General features: G+C 40.5%; 1 protein-coding gene across 1 annotated transcript in view; it reads right to left on the bottom strand.

Annotated features, from left to right (window-relative positions):
• The window catches only part of LOC123453665 (vomeronasal type-2 receptor 116-like), a 32200-nt gene extending 6569 nt beyond the window's left edge, over positions 1-25631 (bottom strand). Inside the window, exons 1-3 of the mRNA XM_045131260.1 lie at positions 24837-25631; positions 23725-23952; positions 22840-22963 (exon numbers count right to left, since the gene is read on the bottom strand). Coding sequence (XP_044987195.1) covers positions 22840-22963; positions 23725-23952; positions 24837-25619 — 1135 coding nt within the window. The 5' untranslated portion in view covers positions 25620-25631. The remainder of the gene's footprint in view (positions 1-22839; positions 22964-23724; positions 23953-24836) is intronic.
• Between the last annotated feature and the right edge of the window lie 2173 nt (positions 25632-27804).

The following is a 27804-nucleotide window of genomic DNA, read 5'->3' as shown; positions in this document are numbered from 1 at the left end:
GAGACAGCAAAATAAGCAGATAGAGACAGAGAGATACTGGGTGCACCAGAGCCACTAGACACTGCAAATGATGTATAGATGCATATGCTGCCTCGCACATCTGGCTTTATGGGTACTGAAGAATCAAACATGGGTCCTTGATTTGCAGGCAAGGGCCTTAGCCACTAAGCAATCTCTAAAGCCCATAAACACCGTATTGTAAACATTATTCTTCACATATAACATTCCTATCATTTAATAAAGGGGATAATTTGTGTCGTAACCTGGAACTCACAAACCACTAATGTATGCATACCACTAATCCATTATGTTAATTTGTATTTTGTACGAACGTGTCATCTAAACAACCAAAACTGAATTTTTACTTTCCACTGCAACTATATATTTATTATTTTATTCTATCATTTTTCACTAGGATCCACATTAAAAAATTAAATATTAATTTTTTGCCCATTTTAGACACCATGGTTCTTCAACCAATCACAAATATTTCAATTTCAAATAATATTAAGTCACCTTTGAAATTATCTAAGCAGCTGAACTTGTTCACCTGTGTCCAGCCCACTGGTTCCACCACGAATGGGATACCTGAGTTCCTTACACTTGACATCCTGTATGCAGGTGCGCACTATATGGCACTCTTACGGCTGTCTGTAGTCCAGAGATCATCACCAAGCACTAACATATTTATGCGCATAAAATCAAGCCCTGTGTACTTACGGATTAAGCATCAGGTCCATGTGGTACTAACATCATGCCTTGGCATGTGCAGGTATGACAGCTGAGGGATCTTAAAGTATGTCACAGTACCCACACCAGACCCTCAGGAAACTGGCAGGCACTCAGGAGGCTTCCCAGAATCATGTTGGCCATATGCCTTCTCTTCCCATTCAGTCATGCCTCCATTACAGCCCCACCCTGTACATGCTCAGATTAGGAATTACTGGGCATCATGCACATTAGGTGATGTCCACACCTGCCAGTGTTCTGCATGCATAGGGAAGACTAGAAAAGGCCCTCCATGCAGTGGTCACACAAGACACCCAGCTCCACTCCTGTGGAGATTGTCCACCCACAGAGTAGACTGCTCAGCAAAAGAGATAAATAGGCCACTTTTTACTCCTCAAAGAAACAATTCAACAAGAGGATATTTCATTCATAAACAAAGATTCACCAAACAGAGGTACACCAAAATTTTTGAAGCACTTTTGAATGTATTTGTGGATATATTAAACAATAAATACGAAATTAACCCCAGCCCCATAATAGTGGGAGCTTTAAATTACCCACTCTAAGTCATCTAAACAGAAAATTGCAAAACCATGTTGCTAAACAACACCATATTTAAAAGGACTTAACCTATATGTCCACATCATATTTTATTCAAACTTGACAGAATGCATATTCTCAACAAATCATGGAATCTTCTCAGAATAGGTCATATATTAGAACATGTAGCAAGTCTTCACAAACTCAGTAGATTGGACATAACATTTTGTCTTGTATCTGACCGCAATACAAAGATGCAAAAATTCAGTAAAAACAGAAGGCACAGAAAGTCCGCGAACTCTTGGTGACTGGAAAACACAGTATTGAGTGATTAATGAGTCAGTGGACAAATAAACAATGAAAAAAAATCCTAGAACTGAATGAAAATGAAAACATAAAACAACAATGTTATGGGACATAATGATAAAAGTCCAAAGATAGAAGTTTGTATCTCTAAGTGACTTTTACATTACAAAAGGAGAGGTATCTCAAAAAGAAAGAAAGAAAGAAAGAAAGAAAGAAAGAAAGAAAGAAAGAAAGAAAGAAAGAAGAAAGAAGGAAAGAAAGAAAAAAGAGAGAAAGACAGAAGTGATCCATATAAAGGCAGGGGAAACAAGAACACCCCACATGTGAGTATGCCACACTGAAAGAAAGAATCTAGGTCAGACATCAATAAATTTGATATAAAAAACAATTTAATGAACTAATGAAGTAAAGAGGTGGTTCTTAGTTGGGTGTGGTGGCGCACGCCTTTAATCCCAGCACTCAGGTGGCAGAGGTGGTAGGGTCACCAGGAGTTCGAATCCACCCTGACTATGAAATGAATTCCAGGTCAACTCAGACTAGAATGAAACTCTACCTGGAGAATAAACAAACAAAAAAAATATGTGGTTCTTAAAAAAAAAAAAAACATGTAAAGAAGCTTGATAAACCCTTGGCTAAACTGATGAAAAGTAAAATAAAGAAGAATGTAAAGAAAAATTTAAGATTTAAAAAGTAGATTACTGGGCTGGAGAGATAGCTTAGTGGTTAAGGCATTTGCCTGAAAAGTCAAAGGACCCCTGTTTGATTCCTCAGGACCCATGTGAGCCAGATGCACAAGGTTGCACATGTGTCTGCAGTTCGTTTGCAGTGGCTGGAGGCCCTGGCATGCCCATTCTCTGTCTCTCTCTCCCTCCCTCCCTCTCTCTGTCTTTCCCTCTTTCTTTCTCTATCTCTCCCTCTCTCTGTCTCTTAAATGAGTAAATAAAGAATAAAATAATGTAGATTTTCCAATAGGTAACTATGAAATTAGTAGAATCATTAGGACATATTTCTCATTGTTCTATTACACAACATTAGAATATCTGGAAGAAGTAAACAAAATTTTTGGCATATATGACCTCTCAATCCAAGAGATATAAATTATCTAAGGAGCAATAACTTGTAATGAAATTGAAATACTAATTAAAATCCTCTCAACCAGAAAAAGTCCAAGCTCACATGTTTTCACTACCAAACATGACAAAGCATTTATGGAAGAAGAAAACCACTGTTACTAGTTGTTTCATAAAATTACACAGGTGGAAATACTTATTTATTCCTATTATGAAATCAGCATGGCACCAATAACAAAACAAGAGAGAGACACAAGAAATGAAAATTATAGACAAATATCTCTGATGAATGTAGAAACAAAAATTCTCAATAAAGTTCACTCAAATCAAATACTACAACATATAAAAGCTATCATCCATCTTGAACAGTAGTATTCAGCTCAGGGATGTAGATATGGTTCAATACACAGAAAGTGATAAACATAATATGTTACACTTAAGGACTGAAATTAAATGATCTTTGCAGTATATGTAGAAAAGATTGTGAAAAAAATCAATACACCTTCGTGGTTAAATCACAGGACAAATTAAGAATTGAGGGGGTCATGCCTCAATATAACAATGGTTATGTAGAACAGATCTAAATCCTATACCATACTACATAAGGAAAACCTTAAAGAATTTCCACTAAAGTCTGGAACAAGACCTGGATGTCCCCTCTGCTCATTGCTATTGAAACCTCATCTTTCACCCTCCTTGAAAATCAACTCCAGATGGTTCAACAACCTCATAGAAGTGTTGAAATGGGCTGCTGCTAGACACCCATGTTGGTGCCCCTTCCACTTCCCAGCATTACCTGAGTCAAGGGTATGCCCAGTGCTGGTGCAGCCCTGGCCTGGGAGCCACTGGATAGGAAGGACAGCTGGCACAGAGGTGAGTGGGCAGACCCAGTCAGCAGCCAGACCTGGGTAGGTTGCCAACCAGGCATGTGTGGAAGGCTTGCCTGCAATGGGTCCACAGGATTCCTAGCAAGGCTGTGGGGAAGGACCTCTGACACAAGGGTGTAAGGAGCAGAGTCAGGCCACTGCACAGAAAGACCTTTCCTCAGCTGTAGCATGGCTGCCTTCAGCTCTCCATGTGACCCAAGACCTTTCATGACAAGAAATTTTGTAGTACTTCCCTCTGTGCATAATTGATAGTCTGGGTAGTGAAGAATCAGGTGACAGTGTCAAAATCTTTCTCTGGTATTTTTCAGGGCAATCAAAGACCCTATCTGGGCAGTTGCACCATCTCACAGCTGGATCCTGGAATCCAGCAAAGCAGAGAAGATCAGCACTGCAGGAGGGCAGCCCAAGCATAGAGAAAAAACAGAATTGTGAGTCCCACAATGTGAGACGAATTTTCTAAAGTGGTGCTTGGAATGGTGCCATATTCTGACTCAGTTTCCTCTTATTTTACTGTTTATTCCTGTGCTTCTGTCAGTAACAGCCAGGACCATTGGTGACACATCACTCCATGGAGATCTCTGGTTGCGGCTGGAAGTCTCCCTCATTCCATTTTCAGGGATCTTTGTGTGCTCCCCTGTTTGTTCATAAGAAAGGTTTGAATGCCATTTGGAGGAGAAAGTCTCATCCATTCCCTAGCTGAGCAACATAATGGCTGACAGGTTCTTTAACCTTTTCCTGTAGGCTCTATTTCTTAGCCAGGTAAATGACTGTGAGTCTTTTGCTCATCTGTTTCTGTGGTCAGCTGGTTAGTCTGCTGCACATGTCACTTTTTTGCTCACTGTACTTCTCTGAGTATCATTGGTTCAATAAAGGAATTGAAATGTACCAGTGACTGTCAAATGCAGAAAGGCAATGACCTAACTGCCTTGGATTGGGCTTGCTCTTGGCTTACTACACAGCAGTGCAGTCCTCCGACATTACCAGTGACTGCCTCTTCTCTATCCAAGTTCATGTATCATTGAAACAAAGACTCCTGGAAAAGGATGACTTTTCCAGTTGTTCCTCTTCCCCTCGGTGGTCTTCTTGTGCAACAGATCATTCCACAAGACAGTGTATGTGCACTCAGCCCTGTGCAGCTCAAACTCTGTAGACAAGTTCCCTTAACCACATATGAACCCTGCCAAACTAAAGGTTGCTACAGGGGAACTGAGTCCCCTATGGAAAAAGGGGGATGCTTGGGATTGGATGGAGGCTGTTGCAGCTCTCCTTTTTTCCTCCATACCAGTGAATACAGGACGAACTACAAAGGCCCTAATCACATCCCCTGCTCTTTGGGGCTTTGGGATGTTTATCTCTAATACACACAAGGCAGAATATTCCCCACACTACAGTATTACCACCACTGCGAGTCTGAAAAGACCACAGGTTTTCCAACTGTTTCTAGCATTTGCCATGCCATATGCCGGGACTGATCAGAACACTGGGTATTCTTCCTTTGCCATTACCCTCTTACCTTTTCATCCTGCCTTCCAGAATCCTCACGTGATTGGTTTTTGTAATTTTTTCTGCTGTATTTTGAGAATTTATAGTGACTGTTTTTCTGTGAAGCACATACATTGGATGTGGCAGATGAGGAATTCTCTCAATTTTTCCTACCCACTCTCTGCCTAGCCATCACTGTGTGATTTCTTGTAATTCTGGCTAGGTTTTGAAATCTCTTGCTCCACTTCCTCCCCACCAAAAAAAGAAAAGATCTGAAGACATGGTCTAGTATAGCCTTCACAGGCAAATTTTCTTGATTCTAAGGAATAATTTCATATCTCATATTGAAGCATAAAAAGGTCTTTAAACTGGTACATATAAACTTTTCCCACTAGGGTAGATATCCATTCTGAAGAGAGAGTGTTATGAGAATCTGAACTTTTCAATGATTCAAGAAGAAAATTTACTGTTGCCCACTGCCATGGCTGATTGGCATCTCAAAGAAATTTTCAGTGATGCAAATAGGAATTGCAGAGATAAACTTATTAAGTACATTAACCTCTGATAGGTGATGTTTGCCTATCATATTCAAAAGCCTAAATTAAAGATAGGAGGGCTGAAATCAGAAGTGGGTACAATTTTAAAATATTAACTATCACAATTAAATGTGAGTTTGTTTCCCATCTAAAAACAGGAGATAGGCTCTGGAGGGCGTGTGCAGAGTGAGTAGGGCAGATCTCCTTATCCCTCCTCCCAGTTTTCTGGGCCCAGTGGTTCCCCTGAGGCTGCCTTGGGGCTGCCTGGACCCTGTGAGGTGCTGTGAAAGCAGGCCCCTCGCTCTGCTTTCTTGATTGAAGTGCTCTGTGTCCCCAGTTCCCAGATACCCAGCTCCAAAGTGATTAGTGGGTGCTGGTTGGTTCCCCTGCTGCTTCCTGGAACCTGTGCACTTGCTATGGAAGCAGGCTCCTTGCTCCACCTTCCTGATTGAGTGGCCCCTGAGTCCCCAACTTCTGGATAGCCTTCCCCAGAAGGTGCACTTGTGGAGTGAGTAAGCCGGAGCTCCCACCTAGCAGTTTCCCACCTACCAGTTCCCTGGCTCCCGTATTCATGCTGCAGCCATAGGGTGGCCTGGTCCCTGAGTGTGGGCTGTGGAAACAGGCCTTTTGCTCTGGTTTCCTGGTTGACCTGCCCCTCCATACCATAATCCCTAATCCTCTGAGTCACAGGGTGCATGGCCACTGTAGGAGCTAGACTCTTGCCTCTGTCTCTCCAGCTTCCCAGCTCTCAGTTCATCAACCCCTGAGCCCCCTGTGCTGAAGAGTTCGTGCAAGTGGAGTGAGTATGCCAGAGTTCTCAGCTCCCCACCTCCCAGCTCCCAGGTGCCTTTGATGTGCCTGCAATCTACAGTTGTAATAGTTATAACCAGATCATATACCTATTTGGTACACATTTAAAGCAAAACACCCACTGGAGACTACAAGGACAAATATTCCCCCTCAATAGAATAAAATGTTTTCCTTACCATGGGTACACCACAATGCAAAATAAATAAATAAATAAATAAATAGAATGAAAGTCAAAAAGCGGAGACATCTGACTTTCGGTTAAGATGGCAGTGTAGGAAGCACACCAAAGCAGCCTAGGGGAGAAAAAGCCAAATAAAACCCCAGCAAAATACATTCTTCTACTAAAAAGTGAGGTGTATAAGAAATTACCAATGGCAGTAGAGAAGTAGGAGAGATCCATAGCATCCAGAGCCTGCACAGGCAGACAGCAGTGGCCACACCAGGACTGTGGGGCCACAGCTACAAAGCTTGGCTTGACCTGCAGGAGAAGCCAGCTGAGGGGATTTTCCACTCATGCCAAAGCTCTTTGCAAACTCAAGAAATGTGGAGAACTGCAGCGAACAATGGAGGAGCAGATCACGAGGTAGAGGATCACTCAGACCAGTGGGAGAACTAGAACCACCATCCACAGCCTCTCTCCCCCACCACCAGGGCAAGAGCTAGCAAGCACCGGAGACTAGGGGAAGGGAGCTCACAGCACCCAGCACTAGCAACCAGAGCAGCAGTCCAATGACCCAGTCAGCCTACTTGAACCCACAATGCACCAAAGAGGGACCCAAGCAGGAACGCAGCATGTCTGAGACCAAGATCATTCCAAAGGGTAACTGGGATTACACCAGATCAGTGCCCACCAAATAAGCCTGGTGTATAGGACTGAACTGGAAGTGTTAATTGCACTTTCCATATCAGAATAAATAATAGGTTAAATCCGATAGATGGTTGGATTTGACATTGTTAAATAAACTATATATTGGGCTTATTATTTGTTGCTGCTTGATGTATAGTGACTTTGCTTCCTCTTCTGTTGTACATTAGGTAAGGGTCTCACTTGGTCACAAGCTGACTTGGAACCTAGAGCAGACCAGAAATCTTAACCTCCTTGTTGACAGGATTAAGGGTGTGTGGCACCAGACACCCTAAGGGACAGTGATATTATTAGAGGATTTGGTTGTCACAATATCTATTCTTGTATAAATACTCTGTGCTGTATTTCACTGAAAGTGTACATTGTTTAGTTAAGTTTAAGAATCAGCCTGTATTTTGTTCTACTCAGCCAACTTGAATACTCTCATAGCAGGCAAACCCAACACCTAGGGTCACTTTTATAGATACTTTGAGAATCTTTGAGAGCCACACCTAGCATTTTAAGCTCCTACCCTAAAGATATAGAACATCAGATTGATTGATACATCTAATAATACTCAACTAACTAGAAAATCCAATCATTACATGATCAATAATGCAAAAATATATACATTATAACACAAGAAACACCAAAAATCAAGACAATATAAATCCACCAAAAAGTATTTATGCATCAGAAATGACCTCTAGTGAGAACGAGTTAGTGGAAATGCCTGAGAAAGATTTCAAAAGAGTGATTATAAATGTTTAAAGAAGTCAAAGAAGAAATCAAAGAAGACACAAGATACCAATTTAATGAGATAAAGGGTCAATACTAGACATAAATAAGGAAATAGAAATAATAAAGAAAAACCAGTCAAAATTACTAGCAATGAAGAACACAGTTAATGAAGTAAAAATTTCTGTGGAAATCTCACCAGTAGAATAGATGAAGGGGAGAACAGAATATTGAAACTAGAAGACCAGGTAGCAGATCTAATACAATCCAACAAAGAGAAAGACAAAGTAATAGGAAAGTATGAATGGGAATTTCAAGATAGTCGATACACTATGAAAAAAATCAAACATAAGAATTCAGGGTATAGTAGAAGGAGAAGAACTTCCCTCCAAAGGTATAGTAGGCATTTTCAACAGAATCACAGAAGTAAACTTTCCCCAAATTGGGATAGAGGTGCCAAGGCAGATTCAGGAATCTTTTAGAACACCAAACAGACAAAACCTGGAAAGAACCTCTCTTCACTATATTTTAATTAAACTACCAAACATACAAACCAAAGAAAAAATATTGAAAGCAGTTAGAGAGAAAAATAAAGTTACCTACAAAGGCAAGCCCATCAGGATCACAGCAGGTTACTCAACACAAACTTTAAAAGCCAGAAGGGCTTGTAGTGATGTATTTCAAGCTCTGAAAGATAACAACTGTCAACCAAGATTACTTTATCCTGTAAAGCTATCCATTTAAATAGACAGAGAAATAAGGACATTCCACAACAAAAGCAGGCTAAAGGAATATTTGAAGACAAAACCAGCTCTACAGAAAATACTTGAAAGAATCCTCCATGCTGAAGAGAAAGAAAAGCACACATACAAGCAACCTGGAAAAAAGCAAGCCATACTCAAATACTAGTTAATACAAGAAAGCAAAGGTAAAATGAGAAGAACTAAAAAAAAAAAAATGGTAAAAATAAATACACACCTTTCAATAATATCTCCTAATATCAACAGCCTCAGTGCCCCAACCAAAAGACACGGGTTTGCAGATTGGGTTAAAAAGCAGGATCCTTCAATTTGTTTCCTCCAAGAAATTCACCTTTCTACAAAGTATGAACACTATCTTAGGGTAAAAGGTTGGAAAATGGTTTATCAAGCAAATGGGCCTAGAAAAAAAGCAGGGATTGCTATACTAATATCTGACAAGGTAGACTTCAGTCCAACATTAGTTAGGAAAGATAAGGAAGATCACTTTATATTGATTAAAGGAACCCTCCAACAGGAGGACATTACAATCCTAAACAAATATGCACCTAACATGCCACTTCATCAAACAAACACTATTAGAGCTAAAGTCACAGATAACACCAAACATAGTGGTAGTGGGTGACTTCAACACCCCACTTTCATCAATTGACAGGTCATCCTGGCAAAAAATAAACAGAGAGGCATCTGGATTGAATGAGGTCATTGAAAAAGGGACCTAACAGATAGATACAAGGCATTTCATCAAATGCTGGAGAATATACATTCTTTTTAAGCAGCATATGGAACATTCTCTAAAATAGACCATATATTAGGACACAAAGCAAATTTTAACAAATACAGGACAATTGAAATAGTTCCTTGCATTCTATCTGACCACAATGGAATCAAACTACAATTCAATAGCAAGAAAAGCTATAGAGCATACAAAAAATCATGGAAACTAAAAAATACACTACTACTAAATATTGAATGGGTCAATGATGAAATCAAGAAGGAAATAAAAAAAAATTGTAGGGTCAAATGATAATGAGAGAACAACATACTTAAACCTTTGCAACAAAATGAAGGAAGTCCTAAGAGGGAAATTTATACCATCAAGTGTCTATATTAAGAAATTAGAAAGGTCTCAAGTAAATGACCTAATGCTTCACCTTAAAGCCTTGGAAAAAGAAGAACAAGGCAAACCAAAAATAAGTAGATGGGAAGAAATAATAAACATTAGGGCAGAAATTCATGAAATAGAATCCCCCCCCCCAAAAAAAATCAGAAGAATCAATGAAACAAAGAGTTGGTTCTTTGAGAGGAAAAGCAAACTTGATAAACCCTCAGTAAATCTGACCAAGAGGAAGTGAAAGGAAACCCAAATTAATAAAATTAGAGGTGAAAAAGGCAACATCACAACAGATACCAGAGAAATTCAAAAAAATCATAAGGACATACTATAAAAACATACATTACACTGAGTATGAAAGTTTGAAATAAATGGATGATTACCTTGATTTATATGACCTACCTAAATTAAATCCAGATGAGATTAATCACTTCAATAGACCTATAGCAAGTATGGAGATTCAAGCAGTTATCAAATATCTCCAAGTAAAAAAAGTGCAGGCCCAGATGGATTCACTGCTGAATTTTACCAGACCTTCAGGGAAGAACTAACACCATTGCTTCTTAAGCTTTTCCATAAAATAGAAAAAGAAGGAATCCTACCAAACTCCTTCTATGAAGCCAGCATCACCCTGCTACCAAAACCAGGCAAACATAGAACAAAAAAAAAAAAAAAAAATTACAGACCAATCTCCCTCATGAACATAGATGCAAAATTCTCAACAAAATACTGGCAAACAGAATACAAGAATATATCAGAAAGATCATTCACCCCGACCAAGTAGGCTTTATCCCAGAGATGCAGGGATGGTTCAACATATGCAAATCTATAAATTACATTACATAAACGGGTTCAAGGACAAAAATCACATGATCATCTCATTAGATGCAGAGAAAGCATTTGACAAAATCCAACATCCCTTCATGATAAAAGTCCTACAGAGACTGGGAATAGAAGGAACATATCTCAGTATAATAAAGGCTATTTATGACAACCCTACAATCAGCATATTAATAAATGGGGAAAAACTGGAAGGTTTTCCACTAAAATCAGGAACAAGACAAGGGTGTCCACTGTCCCCATTTCTATTTAATATAGTACTGGAAATCTTAGCCATAGCAATAAGGCAAGAGACACACATAAAGGGGATACAAATTGCAAAGGAAGAAATCAAGTTATCATTATTTGCAGATGACATGATGTGGTGGTTTGATTCAGGTGTCCCCCATAAACTTAGGTGTTGTGAATGCTAGGTTCCCAGCTGATGGATATTTGGGAATTAATGCCTCCTGGAGGGAATGTATTGTTGGGGGCGGGCTTATGGACTTTATAGCCAGTTTCCCCATGCCAGTGTTTGGCACACCCTCCTGTTGCTGTGGTCCACCTTCTGTTGGCCAGGGGGTGAGGTCCACCCTCTGCTCATGCCATCGTTTTCCCCTGCCATTGTGGAGCTTCCCCTCGAGCCTGTAAGCCAAAATAAATCTCTTTTTACCAGAAGCTGCTCTTTGTTGGGTGATTTCTACCAGCAATGCAAACCGGACTGCAACACATGATTCTATATATAAAGGACCCTAAAGACTCTATCAGCAAACTGTTAAAGTTGATAAACACCTATAGCCATGTAACAGGATCCAAAATAAATACACTGAAAGCAGTAGCATTCCTATATGCTAACAAGAAACACACAGAGGATGCAATCAGAGAATCACTCCCATTCACAATTGCATCAAAGAAAATAAAGTACCTTGCAATAAACCTAACCAAGGAAGTAAATGATCTCTACAATGAAAACTATAAACCACTCAAGCAAGAACTTGCAGAAGACACTAGAAAATGAAAAAAAAATCCCTTGTTCCTGGATTGGAAGAATCAATATTGTGAAAATGGCAGTCATACCAAAAGCAAACTACACATTTAAAGCAATCCCCATCAAAATTCTCATAGAAGATTAATATCTAGGATATACAAAGAACTCAAAAAGTTAAATAATAAGTCAAATAAGCCAATTAAAAAATGGTCTATGGAGCTAAATAGAGAGTTCTCTAAAGAATAAATATGGATGGCACATAAGCATCTAAAAATATGTCCTACATCCCTAGTCATCAGGGCAATGCAGATTAAAAGTACATCGAGATTCCATCTCTCTCCTGTTAGATTGGCTACCATCATGAAAACAAATGGTCATAAATGCTGGTGGGGATGTGAAAAAAGAGGAACCCTTCTACACTGTCAGTGGGAATGCTATCAGGTCCAGCCATTGTGGAAAACAGTGTGGAGGTTCCTAAGACAGCTAAAAATTTATCTACCATATGACCCAGCTATAGCACTCCGAGGCATATATCCTAAGGACACATCCCATTTCCTTAGAAATACATGCTCAACCATGTTTATTGCCACTCAATTCATAATAGCTGGGAAATGGAACCAACATAGATGTCCCTCAACTGATGAGTGGATAATGAAGATATGACACATTTATACAATGGAGTTCTACTTAGCTATAAGGAAAAATGAAGTTATGAAATTTACAGGAAAATGGATGGATCTGGAAAGGATTATACTAAGTGAGGTAACCCAGGCCCAGAAAGTGAAGTGCCACATGTTCTCTCTCCTATATAGATCCTAGCTACAGATGATTGGGCTTCTGTGTGAGAAGGAAAAACTCAGTAGCAGAGGCCAGTAAGTTAAAAAGAAGTTATAAAGGGAAGAGAAAGGAAGGGAGGAGGGTACTTAATAGGTTGGTATTGTATACATGTAAGTAGAAGAATAGATTAATGGGGGTGAAAAGGCCCAAAATGAGGTCGGGGGAAGAGACTGAGTAAAGGAAAAGTGGAGGGAGGGCTAATCAAAATCTAAGAGGATACAAATAAATCATATGGAATCCTCCGGTTTTGGACAATGGGACACTCAGGAGCCATAGATTGTTGTTAGAAAATTTTCAGTGCCAGGGATGGGATATTTCCAGTGAGTTGTTGGCCAGGGAGGTCCCTGATGACCCCAAAACATTATAGGCCATTGCTGAGGCCCTTGGTTTCCCACCCAGAACAGATATGGCAAGACCTTATTGCTGAAGACTCCACATACTTGGGCTGCAAGGCCACTGAGAAATCCTGCTGGAACTGAGCTGATAACTTCCTCCATGTAGACCAGGTGATGGAAAGCTGGAAGAAGCCCATTCTACATGTAGTTGAATGGGAGAAAGAGAAATCACCAGTGAAGATACTCAACAGTGGACACTGCAAGCCTTATAATTGGCCAGCCAGGCCAAATGAGCCAACAGGTGAAATAGTGACACGTCTATTACGGTGGAAACCAACTGCCCTCCAATTGGACTGGAGGCCTGCTCCATGCGAGGGAATACATCCCTGATACTAAAAAGTTAAAACAAGGGTAGTCATGATTCCTAGGGGTGTAACATCTGCTGCTGTCTGGCTAAATGTATATACTATGCTTATCAAACTGCCCAGTAAGCACTTCTCTTAATTTTCATACCCATATATTAACACTACTCTCACTTTGGGTAGAGAATCTTCTCTTTTCAGATGGCAGTGACCTTGTGACGACTCAGAAGGTATCATAGTGCTGGAAAGAAGCGACTGAAGTACTGAGTAACATCTCGATCATACCTTCCAACGCTCAGGGTCTAATGTGGAAGAGGTGGCAGAAAGGATGTAAGAGCCAAAGGAAGGGTAGGACTCCTTACAACGTGCTCCCTCATAGTGCCTGACACTACCTACACAAGACCATCATAAGAGGAGGAAAAGATCATGACATCAAAATAAAAGAGACTGATTGAGATGGGGGGGGGATATGATGGAGAATGGAACTTCAAAAGGGAAAGTGGGGGAAGGGAGGGTATTACCATGGGATATTTTCTTATAATCATGGAAAATGTTTAAAAAAATTGAGAAAAAAAAGGCCTTAACATCAGATCAGAAACTCTGAAACTGCTAGAGGTAAAAATAGGGGAAGCCCTTCAACATACTGGTTTGGCAAAGACTTTCTGAATATAACCCCAGTTGGTCAGGCAATAAAACCACAGATTAACTGCTGGGACCTTATGAAATTACAGATTTTGTACAGCAAAGGACACTGTGACTAAAGCAAAGAGGCAACATACATAATGGGCAAAAATCTTTGCCAGCTATACATCTGATAGAGGATTAATATCTAGGACATACAAAGAACTCAAAAATTTAAATAATAAGAAATGAAACAAGCCAACTAAAAAATGGGCTATGGAGCTAAATAGAGAATTCCCAAAAGAAGAAATACAGATAGCATACAAGCATCTGAAAAAATGTTCTACATCCCTATTCATCACGGAAATGCAGATTAAAACTACATTGAGATTCTATCTCACTCCTGTCAGACTGGCTACCATCATGAAAACAAATGACCATACATGCTGGTGAGAATGTGGAAAAAGAGGAACCCTTCTACACTGTTGGTGGGAATGCAATCTGGTCCAGCCATTGTGGAAATCAGTGTGGAGGTTTGAAGACAGCTAAAAATAGATCTACCACATGATCCATGTATAGCACTCTTAGGCATATATCCTAAGGACTCATCTCATTACCTTAGAGATACTTGCTCAACCATGTTTATAGCCACTCAATTCACAATATGTGGAAAATGGAACCAGCCTAGATGTTCCCCAACTGAAGAGTGGATAATGAAAATATGACATGTTTATGCAATATTGTTCTACTCAGCAGTAAAGAAAAATGAAGATATGAAATTTGCAGGAAAATGGATGGATCTGGAAAGGATTATACTCTGTGAGCCAACCCAGGCCCAGAAAGCCAAATGTCTCACGCTCTCTCTCATATGTGGATCCTAGCTACAGATGATTGGACTTCTTTGTGAGTAGGAAGAAAACTCAGTAAGAGTCGGGGATGGTGTGGCACTCGCCTTTAATCCCAGCACTTGGGAGGCAGAGGTAGGAGGTTTGCCGTGAGTTCAAGGCCACCCTGAGACTACAAGTGAATTCCAGGTCAGCCTGAGCTAGAGCGAGACCCTGCCTCAAAAAAAACAAATAAAAAACTCAGTAGCAAAGGCCAGTAAGCTAGAAAAGAGATATAAAGTGAAGAGAAAGGAAGGGTTGGGGGTACTAAATAGGACAGTATTGTATATATGTAGTTAGAAGAATAGATTAATGGGGGTGAAAAGGCCCAAGTGAGGTCAGGTGAAGAGATTGAGTAAAGTCAATGTGGATGGAAGGCTACTCAAAATCTAAGATGATATAAGTAAATCATATGGGGTCTTCTGGTTTTGGACAATGGGACACTCAGGAGCCATAGATCGTTGTTAGAAAATTTTCAGTGCCAGGGATGGGATAACTTCCAGTGGGTTGTTGGCCAGGGACATCCCTGATGCCCCCAAAACATTATAGGCCATTGCCAAAGCCCTTGGTTCCCCACCAGGAATATATGGTAAGACCCTATTGCTGAAGACTCCACATACTTGGGCTGCAAGACCACCGAGAAATCATGTTGGAACTGAGCTGATAACCTCCACCATGTAGACCAGATGACAGAAAGCTGGAAGAAACCATTCTGCATGCAGTTCAATGGGAGAAAGAGAAATCACCAGTGAAGATACTCAACAGTGGACACTGCAAGCCTTATATTTGGCCTGGCTGTACAATACAATAGTACAATAGTGGCACACTTGTCATGGTGGAAATAAACTGCCCTCTAATTGGACTGGAGGCCCGAAAATGGGAGGGAATACATCTCTGATACTGAAAACTTAAAACAGGGGTAGTCATGAGCCCTCGGGGTATACCATCTGCTGCTGTCTGGCTAAATGTATATATTATGCTCATCAAACAGCCCAGTAAGAACTTCCCTTAATGTTCATACCCATATATTAACACTACTCTTACTTTCGGTAGAGAATCTTCTCTTTTCAGACGGCAGTGACCTTGGGATGACTCAGAAGGCATCATGGTGCTGGAAAGAAGTGACAGGAGTGTTCAGCACTGCAATATCTCTATCACACCTTCCAAGCCTCATGGTCTATTGCAAAAGAGGTGGCAGAAAGAATATAAGAGCCAATGGATGGGTAGGACCCCTGACAACATGCTTCCCCCAGACACAAACTGGCCTGGATATCCATGACCTCACAGTGCGTGACACTACCTACACAAGACCATCATAATAGGAGCAGAAGATCATGACACCAAAATAAAAGACAGACTGATTGAGAGGGGGAAGGGATATGATGGAGAATGGTGTTTCAAAGGGAAAACTGGGGAGAGGGAGGGTATTAACATGTGATTTTTTTTTTATAATCATGGAAGTTGTTAATAATAAAAAAGCAAAAATAAAAGGGGTGGGCTGGAGAGATGGCTTAGTGATTAACATGCTTGCCTACAAAGCCTAAGGACCTTGGTTCGATTCCCTAGTACCCAAATAAAGTCAGATGCACAAGAAAAAAATAAAGCTGAGAGATCTTTCCCAAGAGTGCCTAGGCCCACAATGGAATCTTCCAGTGAAATCATAGGGAAATCAACATAAACTCAATCACAAAAAGAAAACACATCAACTAATGTTACCCTGATCAAAAGAATTTCTAAACTGGAAGCAAACCTTCAAAAAACCAATAACTACTTCAAAGAAATTGAGCAGAATTGCCTCTTGGACCTCTCAGATTTTGACATGAGGCTTCACTTAAGTGGAGAAAACATTAGAAGTCTCAAAAGAGATACAAATGAATTGAAGGTGAGTCGTCAAATGGAAGATCTTAATAACCAATAGATTAAGCTTAATGAAGATGATCAAATGCAATAATGAATTCCAGGATCATCAGGAAAAGCAGAACTCAAAGGAAATACTATCCTACAAAAGAGATGGACATGAGGCAAAATAGCACAACAGGAAACAAAAATAAAATAGATCTTATAAAAACCTCTCTAGAACTCCTCACTAATGAAGTTACTCATGTGGAAGACAGAACTTCTGACTTAGATGACAAAACAGAAGAAACTGATCAAGAGGCCAGTAACATTGCTATGTTCAAAAAATTGTATGTTCACAGTATGAGGGAACTGTGGGGTACCCTAAAATGACCAAACACCCAGATCATGAGCATACCAGAAGGCGAAGAAATCCAGGTCAGAGTCATAGAGAACATACTCAAAAAAATTATTGAAGCAAAATTTCCTGATCTCTGAAATGAGAGGCCCATCCATATATAAGAAGCCCAAAGAATACCAAACAGACAGGATCAAAGAAAAAGAAACTCTGCAAGGCACACCATAGTTAAAAGTCAACAACAATAACAGAGCGTGCTAAAGGCAGCAAGATAGAAACAGCTTACTACATATGAAGGCAATCCCTTCAGCATTGCCTCAGATTTCTCAATGACAACCCTGAAAGCCAGAAAGGCCTGGAATGGAACACTTCAAAGTCTAGAACATATGGATGTCCAAGCCAAACTACTATAGACAGCAAATGTCTCCCTCATAATAGCTGGTGAAAGAAAATCTTCCATGAAAAAAGTCAACTATATGGTTACATGAACACAAAGCCAAACCTACAGAGAATTCTGGAAGGAATACTCCACACAAAATAGTTAAACAACAAATCTCAAGAGCCTATAAGAAGAATATCAAAATCACCAAAACTGGAACAGGTTCAAAAAAGCACAAAACACTAGAAAGCAGCAAACCCATAAAGCATCCCATCATGGCAGGGCTTAAATCAAACCTCACAGTTATAACTTTAAGTATTATTGGTCTTAACTCAGCCATCAAAAGAAACAATTTAACAAGGTGGATCAAAACACGGACCTTTCTATTTGTTGTCTTCAAGAAACCCACCTCACCACTACAGAGAGACACCTGCTCAGAGGGAAAGGATGGGAAATGATATTCTAAGCAAATGGAAATAAGAAACAAGCTGATGTTACTATACTAATATGTGATAAAATAAACTATGTATCAAATGTACTCAAAAGGACAAAGAATGCTACTTCTTGCTCATTAAGGTATGATTCAACATGAGAACATCACAATCATAAAACTATATGTGCCAAACACAGGTGCACCACACATTATAAAACAAAAGCTACTTGACCACAAAACAGAAATAAATGCCAATACCATCATAATTGGATAATTTACTACTCCTCTATCATCAATAGACAAACCATATGAGCAGAAAATCAGTAGGAACCAAATAGAGGTCAGCAACACCTTACATCAGCTAGACCTAAAGGACTCCAACTCTATAGAAAACACATTCTTCTCAGCAACCCGTGGACCTTTTTTAAAATTAGACCATATGTAAGGCCATAAAAGGTGCCTCCATAAATTCAGGAAAATTGACGTAAGTTCCTGCATCATAACAGATGACAATGCTTCAAAGCCAGAAATTAACCACAAGATACACATCAGGAACTACACCAGTTCCTGGGAACTGAACAACATGTTTTTAAATAATGAATGAGTTGTGGAAGAAATCAAAAAAGAAACTGTAAATTTCCTGGAATTGAAAGATAATGGAAACACAACTTACTAAACTTTTATGGAGCACAATGAAGGCAGTCCTAAGGGGAAAATTCATAGCACTAAATGCCTTTGTAACAAAGACAGAGAGATTGCAAATTAATAAACTGTCCACCTATAGGTATTGGAAAAACAAGAAGAATCCAATCCTAGAGCTCCCGATGGAAAGAAATAATGAAGACCAGAGGATAAATTAATGAATTGGAAACTAAGGACACAATTAAAAATATTGATGGAACAAAGAGCTGGTTATTTGAAAAAATAAACAAGATTGATAAACCCCTGTACAATTTGGTCAAGCCATAAAAAGGCAAGTTGCATATTAACAAAATCAGAAATGAAGAAGGACAGTTTACAAAAGGTATCTATGAAAATAGAAGAATCATCGGGGCATACTTCCCAAACCTCTATTCCACAAAACTGGATAATCTAGAAGAAATGGATGAATTCCTAGCCACACACCATCTACCAAAACTAAACTCAGAGCATATTAATCTCCTAAAACAAAAAATCATATCCATGGAGGCTGAAAAGGTAATCAATAATCTCACCAAGAAGAAAAATCGAGGACTGGATAGCTTCTCAGCTAAATACTATCAAACCTTCATTGAAGAACTGAAACCAATTTGTCTCCAAATATTTCACATAATTGGAGAACAGGGAATCCTCTCAAACTCCTTTTATAAAGCTAACACTACCTAATACCAAAACCAGACAGGGATACAACAAGAAAATAAAACTATATGCCTTCATCCCTGATCAATTTAGATACAAACATATATTTAGATATCCAATTTAGATATCCAAACATCTAATCAAAAAAAAAAAAAATGCCTCTGGAGGTATAACCATGCCTTATGTAAACCTACATTACAAAGCCATAGTAACAAAAACAGCATGGTATTGGCATAAAAACAGAAACATAAACCAATCGAATCAAGGCTGGCATGAAGGAGACAGACCCTGAGGATACGCAACACCTACAAAAGCAATGATCCACAGGGTCATAAGAGCTCATCACTGAAATAGACTTAAAACTCAACAACCACAGCTTAAAGAATTTGCAGAAGAGGTGTAAGAGAGATTTTAAGAGCCACAGATTGGGACATTATGCTCAGAGGCCTTCCTCCCCACCAAAAATACTTGTCTGGTGCTTCCACAAGCACAAACCATAACTCTGTAGGGAATACCTGCAACCCCACTGAAGTGGGACCCCATAGGAATGTGAACATGGACATAGTAAAGAGGGTACCAACACAAGATATATCCGTATGAAATATGTTGATAATAGTTAATTAATTAATTAAAAAGAGAGAGAAAGACTTGAAGACTGAATAGATGACTCAGTAGTTAATGTGCTTGCCTGTAAAACCTAACAACCAGAGTTTGATTCCCCAGTACCAGATGCACAAAGTGATGTATGCATCTGGAGTTCATTTGCAGTGGTTACAGACCCTGGTGTACCCATTCTCACTCTATTCTCTCTTTGTTCTGGGTAGTGGAAACCATCTTTAATACTAGCACTCAGAATGTTAGGTAGGAAGATCACTGCAAGCTGGAACTTAACCTGAGTTTACATTGTGAATTCTAGGTTAGCTTGGGTAGAGCGAGATCCAACTTCATAGAAAGAAAATACAGCTAAAAGTAGAGTTGCAATTTCACACAGCTATTCCACTTGTGGGCTTATGCTTGAAAGACTCTAGTCTTTACAGTAGAGATATTGCTCAGCCATGTTTTTGCTGCTCTGTTCACAATAGCTAGGATATGAAATTAAGCTAAATGCCTATTATCCGATGAATGGATAATGAAGATGCTGCATATAACCAATATAATTCTACCCAGGTGTGAGGAGAAAAGAAATCATGAAATTTCCAGTAAAATGGATGGATGTGGAGAAAAAGCATACTAAGTGAACTACATGGGCTATGACAGAAAAATAACCCATGTTATCTCCCATGGAGGTCCAAACTTAGAATATTTATATTTGTTCATAAATTGCAGTAAGCATCAGTAGTGTTATAGGAAAGCTTGGAGAGAGGAGTAGCTTGGATGGGTTTGAGGAGGGGATAGTCACCAGTCAAGTGGAGGGAAAGAATAAACCTGTGGAAGTGTTGGCAGGAGTCTGGGTTAAGGGAGGAAGGAAATAGCAAAAGTATCAGTGGCATAGAAACTTGTTTTGTTTACCAATGAAATGATATAACTGTCTTCATAAGAGAGAGGGGAATTGTTTGGGCAGCAGTGTCCTATAAGGGTGGAAGAAGTTTGAACCTAAGACAATGGGCTGTTGCTGGTAAATACCAGTGCCAGAATTGAGTGCCCCCCCTAGTCATGGAGGCTCCCAAAGTCCTGCAAACAATGCATCACATGGTCGACATATTGGGGTATCCACCAGATCTAAACTGCAACCTCCAGCTCCTGATAACTCTATAGGCTTTGGTCACAGGACATGGAGATATCATGCTGGAAATGAAAGGGAAGCCATATTTCTGCTGGGATAATCTTATAATGTTAAAAATTGCTATATGAGGTGATGCTTGGGGATAATGACCACTAATACTATGAACAAGCAGTGGATTCTACAAACTTCAAAATCAACCTACTAGACAAGATGTGCACACTGGTACATTAATGGGACATAGGATATGAGCAGAATTAATATCTCTCTAATTTAATATTATGCCTACTTAGGACAATGCAAGGAATTTCTGCCTGGTACTTAGTACCAAATAGGAAGCCTATGACCTGGAATTCATAGACCCTAGAAGGAAGTTTCCAAGGTTTTTTTGTTTTGTTTTGTTTGTTTTTTGCTATAAAGATTAGCCTGCCCAGAAATATTCTAAATGTTGATGCTTATCCAGTTTTATACATGCCACTCTCATTGGCTAAAGAATCTTCTTTTTATAGACAGCAGCAACTACCTCTAAGTCCCAGAATTGATTAGTATGAGAAGCAAAGAAAGTCAGCTCACTAGCAGTAGACACGTCATCTGTAATACACCTGCCATGGCACGGGAAAATTACAGGGAAACTTTGGAGTAAATATGAGTGTTTCTCCCACTGCTAGACTAAGAGACTTCCCAGGGAGATGGTGGAAGAGACTCAGCATTCGCCAAAGGAAATATCATTGTCTGCTGAAAGCTGAACAGCAGAGGAGACATAACATACTCTCTAGGACCAGGGTTCATTAGAGAAGAGGGGATGGAAAGAAGTTATATCCACAGGATGACAATGTACACTATGACGCATTGTGCCCACCCACAGACCCCGACTGGTGCACTCAACATCCCACATTGACACCCGTACCTGCAACGAGGAAGAACCTCTTCGGGAAGGAGGTGGTGAGGAGAGGGAGAATAGAAGCATGACCCAAAGGGAGTGTGACCAATGTGCAGTATGGTCATACAACAAATTCCTCAATTATTAAAGAAAAAAACACTCTCTAAATTAATCCTCAGATTATCTCAAAGGTTATTCCACCAGTATCATATCATCTCATAGGTCTATGGGATTCATTTAGTGCATGCTTATAGAAACATACAGAATTGGCATGTCTATATAGGATTTTTCTATTCACTTATAAAATACAGAACAATACAAAATCCAACATATACAATGAGTGTATATTATACCATAGCATATTGGACACCATAAATAATGTCTTTTATAATGTCTTTTTCTCTTGCTCTCTCTTTTTTTTAATCTATTTCTTTCTCTCTTCCTTCCTTCCTTCCCTCCTTTCTTCTTTCCTTCTTTCTATTTTCTCTCTCCCTCTTTTTTGTTCTTTCTTTTGATTTTATTTATTTTTTAAAGCTATTCTTGAGGCTGGGTATCAATATAGTGCATGATGACCTAGAATTCTCTCTGTAGTTCCACTGGTCTCAAACTCATGGAGATTTTTTTACCTTCTTATCAGGAGTATTGCAATTAAACATATCTAAGTTCTGATCATACATTTATTAAGAAAAAAATCATTCTGTACCGATTTGATCTGTGTCAGTGACTTTGTTGGGTACTGAAAAGATTAGGCTTTGAAAGATTCATGCTCTGCTTTTCATATCTGTTTTTTGGAGGTATGGTCTCACTCTAGCCTAGTCTGACTTGAAACACACTCTGCAGCCTTAGGCGGCTTTGAACTCACAGATCTTCATACTTCATTCTACTGAGTATTGTGATTAAAGTCTTGAATCACCATGCCAGGCTACATCTATGGCTTTCATTGGAAATCTATGTTGGTTCATTAAGATCACCTCTATGTACAGGTAATCCCACATGTGAAACACAACAATTACTATTGTGTCCTGAAAAGATTTTAATGGGGAAAGTATTATATATAATGCTATCCAAAAGGTGTGTATTTTATATTTGAAATATTTATGATCATATGAATGTCATTACTAAATAAAAGAAGAAATATTTATCTCTTCAAATGTTTTCCAGATTTGAACAATGTCCTAGTGAGTTTGAGAGAGGAAATAAACATTCTGTAGAATTTTTCCTAAGGTAAAACTTACTTGTGTCATTGGAAATCTCATTCTCTGGGCAGGGAATACAATCAAAACAGCAGGGAGCCTTCCCCTCCTGTTGGGATTTCCTGAATCCAGGGGTGCAAGTTGCACTACACACAGAGGAAGGAATCTGAGGAAAATCAAATGATCATTATTATATATCGATTTTAACTACTTCTTTCATATCAACAATGCTGTAACATATTATGCCATCAGTGAAGCTATTTTCTAATTACCTACAAATGAGTAGAATAGGCACATACCATTTGCATATTGTATATCATATGTATAAATATGTGGGAAAAATGTGAAACATATTTCTGCTTCTCTTCTAATAAAATATAAAAATGACAAGTTAAAAAGTGTAAAGTAGAGCCGGGCGCGGTGGCGCATGCCTTTAATTCCAGCACTCGGGAGGCAGAGGTAGGAGGATTGCCATGAGTTCAAGGCCACCCTGAGATGACAGAGTTAATTCCAGGTCAGCCTGGACCAGAGTGAGAGCCTACCTCGAAAAATCGAAAAACAAACAAACAAAAACAAACAAACAAAAAAAACAACCCCAAACTGTAAAGTAGGCTGGAGTGATGTCTTAGTGGTAAAGACATTTGCCTGCAAAGCCAAAGGACCCAGGTTCAATTCCCTAGGACCCATGTTAGCTCAATGTACAAGGTGGCACACATATCCAATATTCATTTTCAGTGGCTGGAGACCTTGGCACACCCATTCTCTCTCTCTCCTTCTTTCTCTCTCTGTCAAATAAATAAATAAAAAAAATGTAAAGTGATAAAATGATAGTATCTTCTACCTGCAAAATTCGTGCAGTTATATATAATATTTTATTCAGTTTGGTTTACTTATGTCCATGTAAATATACTATTGGATTCATCTCACCTGTCCACTTCCAGGGGTCCACTCTACCATGTCGTCCAGTAATTGCAGTTGCTGTTCTTGTGGAAGATATGGGGAAAACCGTCCTGTTTTCACCTTTACCTGCAAACTTTCTTGAAAATCCCATGAATTGAAAATGTCAAAGTCTGGGTCTAATTTCCTTTTCTGATTCATATCCACTAGGTCTCCAACAGGGTTGGTAAATTGCATGTCTTTTAGTAAATAGTTCAGCTGAAAGAGATGTATGTTTTATAATTAAACATGGCCACACTAAGACAGCAAATGAAAAGTGAGGACCTCCTCACAATTTCTATAATCTCTCACTCTCAAAGGGTTATTTGTGTAAAATAGCTATTATTATAAATTTGTTAACTATTTAATGTTATCATAAAGTTTTAAAATCAGTGTGTCTTATGAATAATGACCCAAACAAATCTTTCCATTAATATATATGAGACTGAGATAAATTATAACACTGTTTTATTATATGATTACATACAAGGCTATAATTAAGAAATTGAGGATATGGATATATTTAATTTGTTCTGAATTAATTTAAAACACATCCTATTGATACATAAATTTTTCTGCTTTAAGAAAGAAAGGCTTTCTCTATTCACTACTTAGTGTCCATGGGACTGAACGGGGAACATTATAAACACTGAAAACAATGGGCTTGTTAATGTCTTCTGTCAAATCATCACTGATGCACATTTCATATGCTTATCTTTAATTACACTATTTTTTATGAGAAAACACACATCTAACATACTAAGGTTTAAAAATGTGTGAATCAATGTTGGAGAGATGGCATAATGGTTAAAGCACTTGCCTGCAAAGCCAAAGGACCCAGGTTGGATTCCCCAGTACACATATAACCCATTTGCACAGGGTGGCACATCCATCTGGAGTTCGTATGCACTGGCAGGAAGCCCTGGTGTGCTCCCTCTCTCTCTCTGTCTCTCCCAGTAAATAAATAAAAATATAATTTTTTAAATGTAGAAATCCTTATATTTGGAGAAAAGTTTCCTGACAATTTGGATTTACCAGGTCTGGGATAATCTACATATAATAATAGTGATGGAACTAGATATCAATCATAAAGGACATTTTACCTTCCAACAGTCACTCTGAGGTCTGTTGTCAATATCCATATTTGCAATATCTACTTGTTGAAGCAGCAGCTCATGGAGGGAGTAGGCCACCACATATGCAGCATTGTATATATGGTAACTCTCCTCACTCATGGCCACATCGAAAGTGTGCTGTGTCAACAATTCCAGTGATGTGTTGGATGAAAAATTATACAAGGTTTTCCATTTAGACTCTGACACAGAACAATTAAAATACATCCACCCCAACATTTCCAAAGAAATGTCTTCTAAGTACTTGGAAGATTTCAGTGTTTGGATAAATTTCTTAAATCCATAATTATCACCACAGTGTTGAGAAAGAGTGAAAGTCCTATGAAATGGGTCAAGGCTTAAGTATTTCTTACTTGAGATGTCATACCATTGTGTGGTAGTGACCCAGATCTTTCCTGTGCCTACATATTGCCACATTCTGATGGTTTCATCGAGAGTAGAGCTAGTGTCACCATATATGATGATAACATTTGCTGATGATGTCATAATATGCTCATAATATATTCCATGTCTTCTCAAGTAAAACTGGTTGTTTACTGGGACTACATTCACAAAAGCAGAGCAGATTCCATTTCTTTGCATCTTTTCTCTCAAGTCTGACAGAAATTGAATCCCTTGGTCATCATCTGAGATGACCAATCCCACCCAGTTCCAGGTATAATGAACCATCAAAGAGACCATGGCAAGAGTTAGGGAAGTGTCCTTGGTGGCCATCTGATATACATATTGAAACCTGTCACGGTCATTCAACATAGGTTCAAATGATCCATAGATAAGCTATAGGAGACAAAACAAATTAAGCATTATGAGGATAGGACTGATATGAAACACAATTTAACATCTGAATCATGTTGAGTGATCCCATAGTATCTCTGATTAATGATTTTAGATACCCAGATGAACACATATATAAACCCAGAACCCTCCTTTCTTTTTCCCCATGGTCATGATAAAGCCAACATAAAAAACACTCACACTCTCCCCTTCTGAACAATCTCACCTGTGGTAATTGATCAAATTGGATGGACATTCCCCCCCTTGCAGCTTTTATCCATTTTTGTCCTGAAATTGCTGTATTACATAAATATGTGTCACACCGATAGTTAGGACCCCAAAGTTGGAACTCTACCACGCCTGAAGATGGAGGATCATAAATATATTGTATATCACATAGTTCTCTAAATAAGTAAAATCTCAGAGACATGTTAGGTAAAAGACTGGGGTTCTTGTTGATCTCATCAATTGCATACTCCAATGCCAACGCAAATTCATACCTTTCAGGTGGTATACTGAAAAGAGAGTGTGGTAATCATTAGCAATGAATATCTACACATTATTCTCTTCAAATCCAAAAAGGGCACATTTTACTAAAATTACATCTGATCCCTAAATTCATGAGCTGAATCTTTCCCCCTGAACTGGGAGTGAATAATCATGAGGCTACTGAGTACTAACATATATTTTTTTAATTCAAGAAGGTGAATTCTTTATTGTTGTGACTTTTGAAAGCTTAAGAATCCATATGTGGTTCCGGTCAAGATGGCGACCGCCTAGCTGCACTACAAACAATGAGGGAAAAAAAGGCAAGTATTCAAGGGAAATTAGGAACTTTCTGAAGAGGGAGGGCACAGATCAGGGTAAAAGAGGGAAGCACACACCCCCGCGACCCACGCCCCGCCACCCGCCCGCCGCGAATAACTGCATCGGGCGCGGCCCCGCGCCCAGCGGCCCGGCGCCCCGTGCACACCAAGCTCCACGCGCCCCGGCGGCCCAGTGCACCCCACAACCCCCGTGCCCCACACCTGCCGCACCCCCCGCACCCCCTAGCAGGCCCCTCCCCCCCAGCGCGCCCCACGCTCCCTATCCACACACGGCAGACGCGGCCCAAGCGAACCAAGGCTTCCCGCGCCCCGGGCACCCAGGCCTGCCCCACGCCCCCAGGCGCCCAAGACCCCTGCGCCCCACCCCCGCGTGCCTCAAGACCACCCCACGCCCGCCCCACCCTCCCGCGCGCCCCACCCCCCCCGCGCGTTCCGTGCTCTCTATCCACACACAGCAGGCACTCCCCAAGCGCCCCGCGCCCGGGGCGCCCAGGCGTGCCCCGCACCCCCGCGCCCCCGTGCGCCCTGAGACCCCCACGCCCCACCCCCACGCGCCTCGAACCCCACCGCGCGCCCCGCCCCCGCCTCCCCCCCCAGCGCGCCCAACGCTCCCTACCCACACGCGACGGGGCGCTCAAAGCGCCCCGCAGCGTCCAGTGTCCGGGCGCCCAGGTGTGCCCCGATCCCCCCGCGTGCCCCGAGACTCCCCGCGCCCCACCCCCACGCTCCTCGAGCCCCCCCCCCCGTGCACCCCAACCCCGCCGCACATCCAGACTGCCCCCCAGCGTCCCACAGCATCCAGCACACCATCTTACCTCAGCGTGCTCCACGCCCCCTGCGCTACCCGCGACCCCCTGGACCCCCTCACCGCCCTCCCCCGCGCGATCCGCCCCCTCCCCCCCTGCGAGTCCAGAGCACCCCACGGTATCCCACAGTGCCCCACGCTCCTAGCTGCCCCCCCTCCCCTCACGCCCTGTTGTTCTCACATCACTTGCCACCGGTCAGTTTCTGCTATGTCCTGATTCTGTACCCACATCATCTGCCTCTGCACTACAATTGCACGTGCAGTGGGGCCAGTCCCACAGCAAGAGCCACATAAGTCCACACTGAGTCACTAGCGCCAGCGCAGGTGGCATCCCCTACCTGTACGTCGGCACCCATCCCCCACTCCCCTGAGGCGGAAGAGCACAGACTGTTTACAGACCCCAGTGTACCCAGCCAGAATCTAGGCACCTTCAGGGCTTGCTACCTCAGTCCCTTTTCAAGCTCAAAGGCAGGCAGCTTAGGTGCATTACTGGGTGAGAATTCAGGCAACTTTGGTGCCCCTGTCAGACTAT

Source organism: Jaculus jaculus, chromosome 12, assembly GCF_020740685.1.
Source record: "Jaculus jaculus isolate mJacJac1 chromosome 12, mJacJac1.mat.Y.cur, whole genome shotgun sequence".
NCBI lineage: Eukaryota > Metazoa > Chordata > Mammalia > Rodentia > Dipodidae > Jaculus > Jaculus jaculus.
The sequence above is the reverse complement of the archived record's forward strand: the minus strand, read 5'-3'. Positions and strand labels throughout refer to the sequence as shown.